Here is a 14549-nt window from a genome sequence, read left to right as displayed (position 1 = left end):
GGCAGTAGACTTTGGATTTCCAAAAATTGCTGTCGATTTCAAAGAAGTAATGGCTGTGAATGCAGGCAATTTCAAAATATTTAATGATGCAAAATCTGGACCATTGTGTTTGAACTAAAGCTCTGAATGCTTTCATAACTATTATTGTGAAATGGTCTTGTGTTCAGTGAGCAAAGCGCGATTTACAGACATTTTGTTTAATCCTCAGAAGAGCAGTTACATTCCTATGATGGACATGACACAGCAGGGGATGATAGTAGTATCTGGCCAGGAGGAATGGCTGGAACTCCAGATGGAGGACTGGAGCTTTCTCACCATTTCACAGAGAGCATTTTCAGCAGTGGAGAACTGGATCCTGAGACGGAAGAGCTTGTACTAAATGTGGGCGCTCGTCTGCAAGCTGCTTTGGAAAAGTTGCTGGAAGCTATCAGTGAAACTACCCATCAGGTAACATATTTTCTATACAAGTTTGAATTGAGGTTTTTTTTCCTCATTAACAACTTTCTACTCTCACCCACTTCCATCATTTGGAAGGTGCATTTCAAGGATTTTCCTGGAATTGTACTAAAGTACTTCTCTATTTTCACCACAGCAACATATATAGATTCCTCTAAAGGGTCACTCCAGCATCCCATCCATTGAATTATACCATACTAAGGCCCAACGATCTTCAGTGATCACACCTCTCAACATTCTTTTTTAAATGTAGAGATGGGACAGTAGCTTTGGAAAGGCTCATCTGCATGCACATTCATCACCCATGGCAGCACAGTGGCTCAGTAATTAGCCTGTTGCCTCATAGTGCTGGGGACTCTGGTTCAATTCCAACCTCAGATGACTGTCTGGGTTCCCAGATTTGGATTTCTGCTGGGTGCTCTGGTTTCTTCTCACAGTACAAAGGTGTGCAGGTTAGGTGAATTCGTCATGATAAATTGTCTGTATTGTCCAGGGGCATGTAGGCTAGGTGGATTAGCCCTGGGGTTACGGAGATTGGGTATGGAGCTGGGTCTGGGTTGGATGGTGTTCGAAGGGCCTGTGCAGATGCAATGGGCTGAATGGCTTCTTTCTGTTCATTGATAGAGAATCAAAGAATTTCTATCATTCTAACTTCCATCAAGTGGAAACTTGTACATAAAGGAAAGGATACACTCGATACTGAGTATGCCTTTGAGAGTCAGACCAGATTTGGATGTCCTGTAACCAGCCTACTGGTTTGGGTTAAGATACCAGTGCATATGTTACAAACTTATGGTTGATTTTAGTTTCTTTGCTGTTTAACTGTCCCATCTATATTCCTTTGCACACTATCAAAGTTGATTATGATGCTGATTCATGTTAACTTGATTATACTTTGGAATTACTCTTCTGGGAATTGCATCAACAGTTTTTGCAATGTGGAGTACTTACCATAATTAAAAGCACTATCTAAATAGAGGTTGATTTGATTTTACTTTCATGTTGTCATCTGATAGTGGCAGCAATAAAACCTTTAAACCAATAACTACCTTTGACACTAGATACAAAACATGACTTATATCAAGAGTCGAGTTGGGAGAATGATGCTTGTTGTTAACTTACTTATTTAACCTTGTACCGGAAGCAGAAATAAATCTAGCACTAAAATATATGATTGGAGAAGTCTGTAACATGTTAAAAGGTCTTAGCTTTTATGATGATCTATAAATAGGTAAGATTTACAAGGAGAGTAGAAAATTTAGAGTCATACAAGTCTAAGGAAAAAGCTCTTTGGACTATTGAGTCTGTGCCAGTCAATGACTGCAATAGTAGTCACCGAACTATTTGATATACATTTTAATAAAAAGAATGCATGAAGCTTCATGATCCGCATAATGTACAAATCTGAGTGTTGGAAGTGCAGAAAGGTCAAGGGTGCACTGGATCTTGGTTTAATGACAATCATGTAACCACATTATAAAAACCCATTGATGTAGTTTAGGGAAGCAAATCTTCCATTCTTACCTGGTATGGCCTCCTTGGGATTCCAGGCCTATTTCATAATGGTTGACTTTTAAATGCAAAACTTGCGCCCACACCTCCTCCCTTACTTCTCTCCAAGGCCCCGAGGGATCCTTCCATATCTGCCACAAATTCACCTGCACCTTCACACACATCATCTATTGCATCCGCTGCACCCGATGTGGCCTCCTCTATATTGGGGAGATAGGCCGCCTACTTGCAGAACGCTTCAGGGAACACCTCTGGGACGCCCGAACCAACCAACCCAACCACCCCGTGGCTCAACACTTTAACTCTCTCTCCCACTCCACCGAAGACATGCAGGTCCTTGGACTCCTCCATCGCCAGAACATAACAACATGACAGTTGGAGGAAGAGCACCTCATCTTCCGCCTGGGAACCCTCCAGCCACAAGGGATGAACTCGGATTTCTCCAGTTTCCTCATTTCCCCTCCCCCCACCTTGTCTCAGTCGATTCCCTTGGACTCAGCACCGCCCTCCTAACCTGCAATCCTCTTCCTGACCTCTCCGCCCCCACTCCCTCTCCGGCCTATCACCCTCACCTTGACCTCCTTCCACCTATCACATCTCCATCGCCCCTCCCCCCTACCTTTTATCTGAGCCTGTCTGGCACCCTCTCCTCATTCCTGATGAAGGGCTCTGGCCCGAAACGTCGAATTTCCTGTTCCTTGGATGCTGCCTAACCTGCTGTGCTTTAACCAGCAACACATTTTCAGCTCTGATCTCCAGCATCTGCAGACCTCACTTTTTACTCGACTTTTAAATATCCTCTGGATAACAGCAGTGGGTAATAATGCTGACTAGTCAATGACACCCAAATCCCATGGACAAAGAAAAAAGTGATTACACTTCAAAAGGCACATCATAGTACATTGGCTATAAAGCTTTTTTGAGCCATCTAGTTGTCATGTTAAGTGCTATAACAATGCAGATCTCTTTCTCAAGCCTCAATGATTTTTATTTTATCCATTGATAGCATTGCCTTCAACTGCTGAAATCATAACGTCAGAAATTCTCTCTCCAAACTTCACTGCTGTCCAATCAGTGCTTCTCATTAAAAGTACTTAATATAAGCCTACCTGTTTAACCAAACCTTTGGGCATCTGCTCTAAATTTTCTTTAATTACAAAGAAAAAGTGCTGGAACTATTCAGCAGGACTGGCATCATTTGTGCAATGAGAAGCAGGTTGATGAACTTGCATCTCTATTTATTGGGGTGGCACAGTTGTTAGCACTGCTGCCTCACAGCGCCAGAGACCAGGGTTCAATTCCCACCTCTGGCTATTGCCCGTGTGGAGTTTGTACATTCTCCCCGTGTCTGTGTGGCTTTCCTCCGGGTGCTCCGGTTTCCTCCCACACTCCAAAGATGTGTAGGTTAGGTGAATTGGCCATGCTAAATTGCCCATAGTGTTAGGTGAATGGGTAAATGTAGGAGAATGGGTCTGGGTGGGTTGCTGTTTGGAGGATCGGTGTGGGCTTGTTGGGCTGAAGGGCCTGTTTCTACACTGTAATTAATCTAATCTAATCTTATGGACTATAAATGCAAGTTGTTTGTAGTATAAGTAGTTACTTTATTTTGGGGACAAAACTTTACATTAATCAAATTCTCGTGGTTGAATTGAATTGTACATATGTCTTATGACTTTATTGCTTGATTGTCAATGAATTACTGAAGTTATGGAATTCGTTTTGGACAACGATTGCTTTTTATGCCACTAAAGGAAGGATTTTGAGAATATTGTTTACAAGCTAGCTATTTTTAGTTGAGAAATGTTTTTGAGGTATTTGTGCTTCAGGACTTTTTAAAAAAGATTCTTCTGAGCATTAACATTTTAATAGAACTTAAATAGAACCTTTCACAAGCTATAAGACATTCAATTATGTTATTTGACAGTCCAGTCTCTTTGAATTACGGTCACACTTTCAAGGCGAAATATGGTTAGCCAATTTGCACAGAATCGTCTCAAATATCAATGAGATAAATGACTAGATAGTCTATGTAGTGATGTTAATTGAGGAATTAACATTGCCAACATACATGGAGAGCTTCCCACCTGTTGTTCAGATAGTATGACATGCAAAGACAGGCAACGCCTCGTCTTAGCATCTCAACTGAAAAACAATGCCTGTGACAGTGTAGCAGTCACTGTATGTTCAACTAAGATTATGTGCTTATATCCTGGAATGAGGTTTAAAGTCAGAAATTTCTAATTGTAATAATGCTGTAGCATCAAGCCAAGACTGACATCTAATTTTGGATATATAGCTGTGGAATGTACTTTTTAAAATATACAAAGTTTTGTAAACTTTCTGAAATTGAAATGCAAAGTTCTTGGCACCAGCAATTAGCACTTCCAGTGACGTGGATTTTGAATCCTGTTTTACTGGCTCTGTTGACTGACCTTTGTTTGCAGTCGCACCTGCTAGGTTGCTTGGAGGTATGAGCATTAGGCCACTCCCCTGCACTGCATGTAAAATCTAAATCCAGGAAGCAGTTATTGTATAATCGGGTTCAGGAAGCAGACTACAGTTCTTGTGCTCCTACGAAAACAACCATTTTTGAAGTGTGATCTCAATACGCTGTTTTATATGAAGACTCAAGTACGCAACAGGACAAACTCCAGTGATCTATTTGGCTACACTGAGGCAGATAATCATTGAATGAGTATAAGATGGATTTCTTTAGTTATACTGGCTTGGAGCAGATGTACTTTTTTTTAAATCAGCAGTGAACTTTATTGAAATGGCAACTGACTATGTAACTCATCATCCATGAGTTTCCTAAACTGAAGCATGGATCTTAATTCTCTAAAGGGTTTTTGGAGTTGACTAAAGCATTCTGTCATAAGCTAAACAAAAGTGATTTATTCACTTTTTTTGCCAGTTTTTTGCTATCTGTTCACTGCTTTCAACTTGTGATCATCTGTTGAATAGACCTTTGCTGAACACTTGCAAAAAGTGTCAGCTGATTTGAAGTTGCATTGGGTTGGTGATGGTTTTGATAAGGCTTGGGCTCATTAGTAAAATGATAAGCTTTTACTATAAAATAAAAGCCCATGTATAAGAGTTGGATTAAACATTTCTTGATATGGAGTCTATTCAGCGGAGATGTACTTCTGATACTTTAAACAATGCTTGGCCAGAAGGTGAAGAAGATGAAGTTTATGAAGTTGAATCACGTGTCCCACTGCCACGGCCATTTACTTTTTCAACACATTTAACGGAACTAAATTCAATAGTGGTCCACATTGCGATAGGTCATTATAGTGATGTGGATGGACACTTGCTAAGAGTAATTTCACAGATTTCCTTGCCTACCCCTCCATACACAGTAAGTATTAAGACTATTTTAATTTTGTTCCTTTATATTTTAAAGTACAAGTAAAATGGGTTAAAATTGTCAGTGTTACTGTTTTAATCAAACTGAAGTAATTTTTATAAAACTTATTGGAGTAATATTTTGTGGAACTAGTTGACTTCACAAAGTTGTTCAATTAAGAAATGTCTGAATTTATATTAATAGCTCAATATAGAGTTAAAGTTGAATTACACTAGAGTTATATAAAACAATAGTTCAACCACAGCTGTGATGGTGTGCGCAGTTCTGGTCTCTGCATTACACTATATGGTATGACAAGATTTGCAAAGATGTTGCAGACTGGAGAATTTTAACTATATTCATAGAATCCCTACAGTACAGAAAAAGGCCGTTCAGCCCGTTCACACCACCCCTCCAAAGAGCATCGCACCCGACACCCCACAATATTCCTATAACTCTGCATTCCCTGTGGCTAACCCAACAACTAGACACTGCAGACAATTTATCTTGGCTAGTCCATCTAATCTGCACATCTTTGGAGTGTGAGAGGAAGCAACCAGGCAAACGCATGCAGACACAGAGAATGTGTAAACTCCATAGAGGCTGGATTCAAGCAGAGGGGCTGTGAGGCAGTAGTGCTAACCACTTAGCCATCATGCCACCTGTCCATTGCAATCTATGAGGATAGATTGTAATGGGCAGAGTTAGTTTTCTTTGGATTGGAGGAGACAGATTTTATTGAGGTACATAAAACTATGAGGAACATAGAGTATACGTGAAAGATTTATTTTCCAAAAAGAAATCCATGGGTGGTGACCAAAGCTCTAGAGGTCACTGCCTGAGAGGCCGCTAGAGACAGAAATCCTTATTGCATTTAGGATATATTCTTGAAGTGCCATGGCCTAGAGGGAAAGTTATCAAGAACTGGAAATTGAGATTCAGTTGACAAGCTGTTCTATAGATGGCATAGATGCAACAGGTTAGATTACCTAATTCTGTTCTGTAATTTTACTATTTTTCCAAAATAATTTATTCATAAAGCATCTACTCTCAGTGCTGTTTTTAAATTATTTATGGCAGTATAAAAGTTTGTTAAAATTGTATAAAAATAGAAAAACTGAAAAATTGATAATTAAAATTTACAACTTTTGGTTAGTTTGTAAACTTAGTTTGATATTATAAAGCATTATATTGAAATATCTTATTTATCACTTCAGCTTTGTCACAGGTGGGCCATTTACAAAGTACAGATTAAGCAATGTTCAAGCGTTTTGTTCCTTGCTTACTATAAACATTGCAGAACATAACAGTATAATTTGAATTTGAAACTCCTCTTGTTAAATTACCTATTAAAACTAATTATGTGGTGAATACTTTAAGTGCAGTCATGTTTTTATAATGCACAGGTTGCTAGAGGATTGAAGATTTAAGTAGAAATTATGAGCTGCTTTAAATTCACCTGAAGTTTCATTTATTAGTAAACGCAGTCATACATCACAGAGGGACATCATTTGGCTTATCTTGCCTGTGTTGAGTTTGTAAGAGATGTTGCTGGAAGAAATTTTTAGCTGATAAGAATGTGTGTTTTCATTTTTTGAAATATTGTGTATTTGTTGGTGAGTTTAATTATATAATATACATCAACGTACTATGATAATCTTATATGCCAAGAGAAACAAAATAGTTTTTTTTATATAGGGTAGATTTGCATTTGTAATCAAAGATCTGAAGTGCTTGTGGGTACTGAGTTACAGACATTGTTTTGATTCCCATCTTATTCTGTGATGACCACCATATAGAGATTTACAATTCTTCTGGGATGCAGTGTTCAGAATAACTAATGATTCACAGGTATTGAGAAACTTTTCATAAGGAATATCGTTTGTGCAAAGCTGTGAGAAATCTTTTGGATATAAGATTCTAGTTTACTGGAGGGGTTTGAAGTGGCAATTTCATTGAAATGTAGAAGGTGCTGACAGGGTTTAACATGTTTAGACACTGAGATTGTTTCTCTAGGCGGAGGAATCTAGGGCTGAAAATGTGTTGCTGGAAAAGTGCAGCAGGTCAGGCAGCATCCAAGGAGCAGGAGAATCGACGTTTTGGGCATGAGCCCTTCTTCAGGAACGAGGAAAGTATGCCAAGCAGGCTAAGATAAAAGGTAGGGAGGAGGGACTTGGGGGAGGGGCGTTGGAAAAGCGATAGGTGGAAGGAGGTTAAGGTGAGGGTGATAGGCCGGAGTTGGGTGGGGGCGGAGAGGTCAGGAAGAAGATTGCAGGTTAGGAAGATGGTGCTGAGTTCGAGGGTTGGGACTGAGACAAGGTGGGGGGAGGGGAAATGAGGGAACTGGAGAAATCTGAGTTCATCCCTTGTGGTTGGAGGATTCCTAGGCAGAAGATAAGGCGCTCTTCCTCCAGCCGTCTGGTTGCTATGGTCTGGCGATGGAGGAGTCCAAGGACCAGCGTGTCCTTGGTGAAGTAGGAGGGGGAATTGAAGTGTTGAGCCACGGGATGGTTGGGTTGGTTGGTCCGGGTGTCCCAGAGGTGTTCTCTGAAACATTCCGCAAGTAGGCGGCCTGTCTCCCCAGTACAGAGGAGGCCACATCGGGTGCAGCGGATGCAGTAAATGATGTGTGTGGATGTGCAGGTGAATTTGTGGCGGAAATGGAAGGATCCCTTGGGGCCTTGGAGGGAAGTAAGGGGGGAGGTGTGGGCGCAAGTTTTGCATTTCTTGCGGTTGCAGGGGTTGGTCACCGGCACCCCTCCCCCAAGTCTCTCCTCCCTTTTATCTTAGCCTGCTTGGCACACTTTTCTCATACCTGAAGAAGGGCTCATGCCCAAAACGTCGATTCTCCTGCTCCTTGGATGCTGCCTGACCTGCTGCGCTTTTCCAGCAACACATTTTCAGCTCTGAACTCCAGCATCTGCAGTCCTCACTTTCTCCTGAGGAATCTAGGGGTCAGGATAAGGAATCAATCATTTACAACTGAGATGTGGAGACATTTCTTTACTTGGAGGATTTTAAATGCTCCATCGTTCATTTTTCTGGGAAACAAGGGATATGGAGAGGGAAAATGGAGTTGCCACAGTCGTTGGTCAACGATATCAGAGTTCCTAGCAAAAGCAGTAATGCAGATACTCAAACAAACAGCTCTCCCAACCGTCCAACTCAAACTCCCAGTCCACTACATGGATGACACTTTGCCATCACTAAACAAAACAAATTCGAGGAAACCTTCAGGATCATCAATAATATCCTTACTGGTGTAAAATTCACAAAAGATGAAAACAACAACAAATTGCCATTCCTAGGTGTCACAGTAGAGTGAACAGTCAATGGGAAACTTCAAACCAGCGTCTACAGAAAAACAACACATACAGATCAAATACTTAACTGCAGAAGCAATAATGGAGGAAATGAGGACATGCATTTGCTGGAGATCAGTCGAGAGTGTGGTGCTGGAAAAGCACAGCAGGCCAGGCAGCATCTGAGGAGAAGGAGAATCAATGTTTTGGGCATAAGCCCTTCATCAAAAATGAGGTTTGTGGACCGGGGAGGTGGGGGTTGCTGAGAGATAAATGGAAGGGTGATGGGCCTGGGAGGAAGGTAGCTGAGAATGCAATAGGTAGATGAAGGTGAGGGAGAAGGTGATTGGTAAGAGAGGAGGCTGGAGCAGGTGGATAGGAAAGGCGATGGACAGGTCAAGAGGGTGGTGCTGAATTGGAGACTTGGGACTGGGATAAGATTGGGGGGTGGGGAGAGAGGGGAAATGAGGAAACTGGTAATATCCACATTAATCCCGTGTAGTTACAGCATCCCAAGATAGAAGATGAGTTATTCTTCCTCCAGGCATCGTGTGGTTATAGTTTGTCAATTAAGGAGGCTAAGGACCTGCATGTCTTGGTGGAGTGGGAGGAGGAGTTGAAATGTTCAGCCACGGGGTAGTGGGGTTGGTTGGTGCAAGTGACCCACCTATGTTCGGAACACCAACATGCTCTTCACCACCTCCAAGCCTTTTGTTTACCCGGCCCCCTACGCCTTATCTTCACCGTGAACGTCCAGTTCCTGTACGCATTTGTCCACCAAGACAAAGGCCTCCAAGCCGTCTGTTTCTTCCTGTCATGCCGTCCCAACCAGTACGCTTCCACTGACACCTTCATCCGCCTGGCTGAATTGGTCCTCACCCTTAACTTCTCATTCCAATCCTCCCACTTCCTCCAAACTTAAGGGGTAGCCATGGGCACTCGCATGGACCCCAACTATGCCTACCTCTTTGTCGGGAACAGTCCATGTTCCGCAAGTATACTTGCATAATCCCCCACCTTTTTCTCCACTACATCGATGACTGTATTGGCGCTACCCCATGCTTCCACAAGGAGGTTGAACAGTTCATCAACTTCACTAACACCTTTTACCCTGACCTCAAATTCACCTGGACCATCTCGGACACCACCTTCTCCAGCAACCGATTGACCACAGACATCTTCTACAAACCCACAGCAACCTGAACTACACCTTCTCCCACCCTGTTTCCTGTAAAAACACCATCCCTTATTCCCAATTCCTCTTCCTCCACCTCCACTGCATCTGTTCCCAGGATAGCAAATTCCACCATAGAAAATCCCAGGTAGCCTCATTCTTCAAAGACTGCAATTTTCCCTCCCACATGTTCAATGATGCCCTCCAACGTATCTCCTCCACTTCCTGCAGCTTTGTCCTTGAAACCCACTCCTACCAATGCAACAAAATTCCTCTGGTCCTCAACCCCCCCCCCCACCAACCTCCGTGTGCATCACACCATGCTCCACCACATCTGCCACCTACAAACAGTCCCCACCACTAGGGATATATTTCCCTCCCACCGCTATCTGTGTTCTGTTGAGACTATTCCCTCTGCTACTACCTTGTCAGATCCACCAGCCCTCACCCCCATACCCGGCACCTTCTCCTACCAATGCAGGAAGTCCAAAACCTGCGCTCTCACTCCTGCCTCACATACACCCAAGGTCCCAAAGGATCCTTCCGCATCAGACAGAAATTTACCTGTACCTCCACAAAAGTCATCTCCTGTATCTGCTTCACCCGTTGTAGTCTCCTTTACATTGGGGAGACAGGAAGCAAACTTGTGGTTCATTTCAGAGCGCACCCGCACCATCCAAACTCACGACCCCGTGGCTGAACACTTCAACTCCCCCTCCCACTCCACCAAGGATATGCAAACCCTAACCACCCGACGCCTGGAGGAAGGACGCCTCATCATCTGCCTTGGGACCATGCCACCACACAGGATTAATGTGGATTTCACCAGTTTCCTCGTTTCCCCTGCCTCCACCTTTTCTCAGTCCCAAGTCTCCAAATTGGCACCGCCCTCTTGCCCTGTCCATCGCCTTTTCCATCTATCCCCTCAAGCCTCATCTCTGACCTATCACCTTCATCTACCTATTGGATTCTCAGTTATCTTTCCCCCCCCCCAAGCCCCAACACCCTCCCATTTATTTCTCAGTACCCCTGTCCCACAAGCCTCATTCCTGATGAAGGACTTATGCCAAAACATCGTTCCCCCTGCTCCTTGGATCCTGCCTGATTCGCTGTGCTTTTCCAGCACTACACTTTGACTTCAGAAGAGATTTACCAGGATGTTGCTGAGAATGGAGTTCTTGAGTTATTAGGAGAGGCTGGATGGACTAGGACATTTTTCCCTGGAACATAGGTAGTTGAGAAATGTCCATGAGAGGTATAGATAAAATGAATGACAGGTGTCTTTTTCATAGGGTGGGAGATTTCAAGACTTGATCTCATATTTTAAAGATGAGAGGAGACATTTATAAAAGATATTAAGGGCAGATTTTTTTATGCCCAGGTTTTTCACACATGGAATGAACTTCCAGAGGAAGTGGTGGACACAGTTAAAACATTTAAAAGACACTCAGATAATTACATGAATAAGGAATGTTTAGAGGGATATGGGCCAAATGGAGGCAGGTGGGATTAGTTAAATTTGGGATTAGGTTCAGTATGGCCTGGTTGGACTGAAGGGGCTGCTTCCATACTGTAAGACTCTGTGGAGGATTTTAGCTACAGGAAGAGGCTGAATAGGCTGAGGCTTTTTCACCTGGAGCATTGAGGCTGAAGGGATCACCTGACAGAGTTTTAATAAATCATGAGAGCATGGATAGGGTGAATAGCCAGGATCTTTTCCCCATGGAAGAGGAGTCCAGTACTAGAGGGCATAGGTATAAAATGAGAGGGGAAGCTTCAAAAGGCACCTGAGTGGCAACCTTTTCATGCAGAGGGTGGCACATGTATGGAATGAGCTGCCAAAGGAAGTGATGGAGCTGGGAACAATTACAACATGAAAAATATATCTGGATGAGTCTAATGCTGGCAAATGGGACTAGAGCAGTTTAGGGTATCTGGTCAGCATGGACAGTTGGACTGAAAGATCCATTTTCATGCTGCGCAACTCTGACTCTAAGGTATTAAGCAAATTAGAAGTTGTCAAGAGCTGTTGGAATGTATGGACATTCCTGGGTTTTGCAAGATTAAATTGGTGGAATAGTTTTTGCAAAATATACCTTAAATTCTACTTTTGTTGATATACTTCATACAGTGTGAGCAAGCACTGCTTAGTTGAAGTCTTGCAGTGACCGATCATTACAGATTTATATATAATCGAGCAGCTGCTGAGCACAAGTATTGACAACTTCATTCTGTATTGCACCTTAAATGCAGCATAACTCCATGGAAAGCGTTAATGTCAGTACACCTGTTGAAAAATTAGATACTGTGAGGGTATGTATAACATTTCAAATATGATGGGTAGAATAGTGATGCATACTTCTATGAAGTTGTATTCATTTGTAGTCCAAACTTTTGTGACCTTTTAATGATAAAATACTTATGGGCACATATTTTACCATTTTGTTAAAATTTAGGAGCAGAAAGTGATATGAGATCTGTTATCAGTTACCATAGAAAGCTGGTGGATTTGAAAGCTCTCCACTTGTTTAATATCTCAAACTGCTATATGAAGCTATTTTAAGACCTGAAGTCAATTTCCCTTTTTTATTCACTCATTCTTTCCACCCACCCTACCCAGGGCAAATATTCCATCATGTCACAAATTGACATTTTTGATGTGGAAGTATCTTTAATTCTATAAAGTTTTGTTGTATTAGACACATCTCCTGCCAGTCTCAGAGATTATGTAGATCGGGACACTTCAATTTCTGGGGAACTATAGTTCAGGATTTCAAGATTTTAACAAAGTTCATTTTATTTTTTTAAGAATATACCCTAATGGTTCTAATGTGGCAGCATCAAATATGTACTATATATTTGATTATTTTTTCATTTAACATTTATATCTGTGGAGTAGATGGAACAAATAATAATTATTTTGTAAGATTACGTCCCCAGTACAGTGAACTGAGTACATAAACATTATCCTTACTAATTTAAATTTTTCTGGATGACTTATGCTAAATAAAAAAAAAGTAATGGAGCTTTCAATTCATTTTTAATTTCAGATGTTGAGGGAAAGGTATGTATTCCCTCTTACAGTAAAATGTACTATGGTTTCTAATTAACCACCAACTCTCTTCCAAACATGTTTCATTAATTAATACAAAACCCAAACATATTAACAATTTGGGGGACATAATGGACTAGTGGTATTACTGTTTGACTGTTAACTGAAAGACTCAGCTAATGTTCTGGGGACCTGAGTTCAAATCCCACATGGCAGAAGATGAAATTTCAGTAAAGATCTAGAATTAAAAGTTTAGTGAAAAGACCATGAATCAATTGTCGATTGTCAGAAAAACCTACGAGTTCACTAACATCCTTTAGGGAGGAAAACTACCATCCTTACCTGGTCTGGCCTACATATGACTCTAGACTCATAGATGGTTGACTCTTAACTCTTCTTTGGGCAATTAGGGTTGGGTAATAAATGCTGACCTAGTCAGCACCACTTTCATCCCATGAATGAATAAGAATTATACTACATAATAAGTGCACTTTAAACTCAGCAAATAATAATTATTTTGAGAATGTATCAAAGCTTTTTTAAGAACGGATAAACAGTTGTTTAAAATTCATTTCTGTAATATGCTTTGCCTGTAGCTTGAACATGCCAGAATTACTCAGACTGAGCTCATGCGAAAATCTGTCAGAAAGAAAACTGAGATCGATGATTTACGTAAACGCCAAGAAGAACTACTTGAGAGAATTAATGAAGAGCTGAAGGCGAGGGAGCAGCTTGCATTGGAACTTCATAAAGCAGAAGGTATGTTAAATGTGAACTGATGTTTTAAAATCAGATTGAGCATTTATATCTGATTAGTTGGAATAATGGCTGGTTATATGCTTGGAGTGTCACCATTTGAAATTAATTAAGTTGTTAGTTTGAGAAAATAGGTATAGGTTATACAATATGTCCCATGCTCACTGTCCAAATGAATCATGTGTAATGAGGCACGTGAGACAGGTTTATTAAATGATGTCAGAGTAAAATTCCTCGAGAAATAGTGACCTAACACAGTTGAAATTAGCATTACGTTTGAGAGTGAGAAGCTTTAGTTGCAGCCAACTGTGCTAACCTTAAATAAGGGCATTTATAAAAGAATAAGGACTGAAGAGAACTGTGACAAGAGTTTAGCAGAAAAGAAGGTTGAGAGAAAAGGCAAATGTTTAGGAAAATAATTCATGATGTCAGCAAAGATGTAACCCAGTGAGGTAGAAAGACATTTGGAATGACTGTGACTAGCCAGGAAAGTTGAGGATATTATCAAATTGAATAAAACGATTAGTGGTAAATCCGAGGATTGGGAAAGTTTTAAAGGCCAACAAAAGTTGATCATAAAAGGAGGAAAATAATTATGATGGCAAACAAACAAGTAACACAAGTAACAGACAGTAAGAATTTCTTTAAATATGTAAATAGAAAGAGAGCATACAGGTCTATGCTTTGGCATGCAAGTAGTCTTCCAGCAGGTTGACATCTCATTTTTTGGAATACCTGGTGCTGCTCCTGGCATATACTCCTGCAGTCTTCACTAAACAAGAGATGATTCCCTAACTTAGTAGAACTATGAGATTATAGATTGCAATTGATTGCAAATCTGCTGTTGCTAGTTCTATTCTGCTGTTGTGAGGCCCACAGGACTTCACATCATAAATTTCAAACACATTGTTCAAATTCATCAGTCAGTGGGAGGGGTAGAGCGGATGG

General features: G+C 41.2%; 1 protein-coding gene across 5 annotated transcripts in view; it reads left to right on the top strand.

Moving 5' to 3' along the window:
• The window catches only part of akap9 (A kinase (PRKA) anchor protein 9), a 242384-nt gene that overhangs the window by 141207 nt on the left and 86628 nt on the right, over positions 1-14549 (top strand). For 4 of the 5 annotated variants that reach the window (XM_060824926.1, XM_060824925.1, XM_060824924.1 and 1 more), the window contains 2 exons: positions 209-447; positions 13442-13604. In XM_060824926.1, coding sequence (XP_060680909.1) covers positions 209-447; positions 13442-13604 — 402 coding nt within the window. The remainder of the gene's footprint in view (positions 1-208; positions 448-13441; positions 13605-14549) is intronic. The other variant, XM_060824923.1, reaches the window with a different exon arrangement.

This window comes from Hemiscyllium ocellatum, chromosome 5 (assembly GCF_020745735.1).
Source record: "Hemiscyllium ocellatum isolate sHemOce1 chromosome 5, sHemOce1.pat.X.cur, whole genome shotgun sequence".
Taxonomy (NCBI): domain Eukaryota; kingdom Metazoa; phylum Chordata; class Chondrichthyes; order Orectolobiformes; family Hemiscylliidae; genus Hemiscyllium; species Hemiscyllium ocellatum.
The sequence above is the reverse complement of the archived record's forward strand: the minus strand, read 5'-3'. Positions and strand labels throughout refer to the sequence as shown.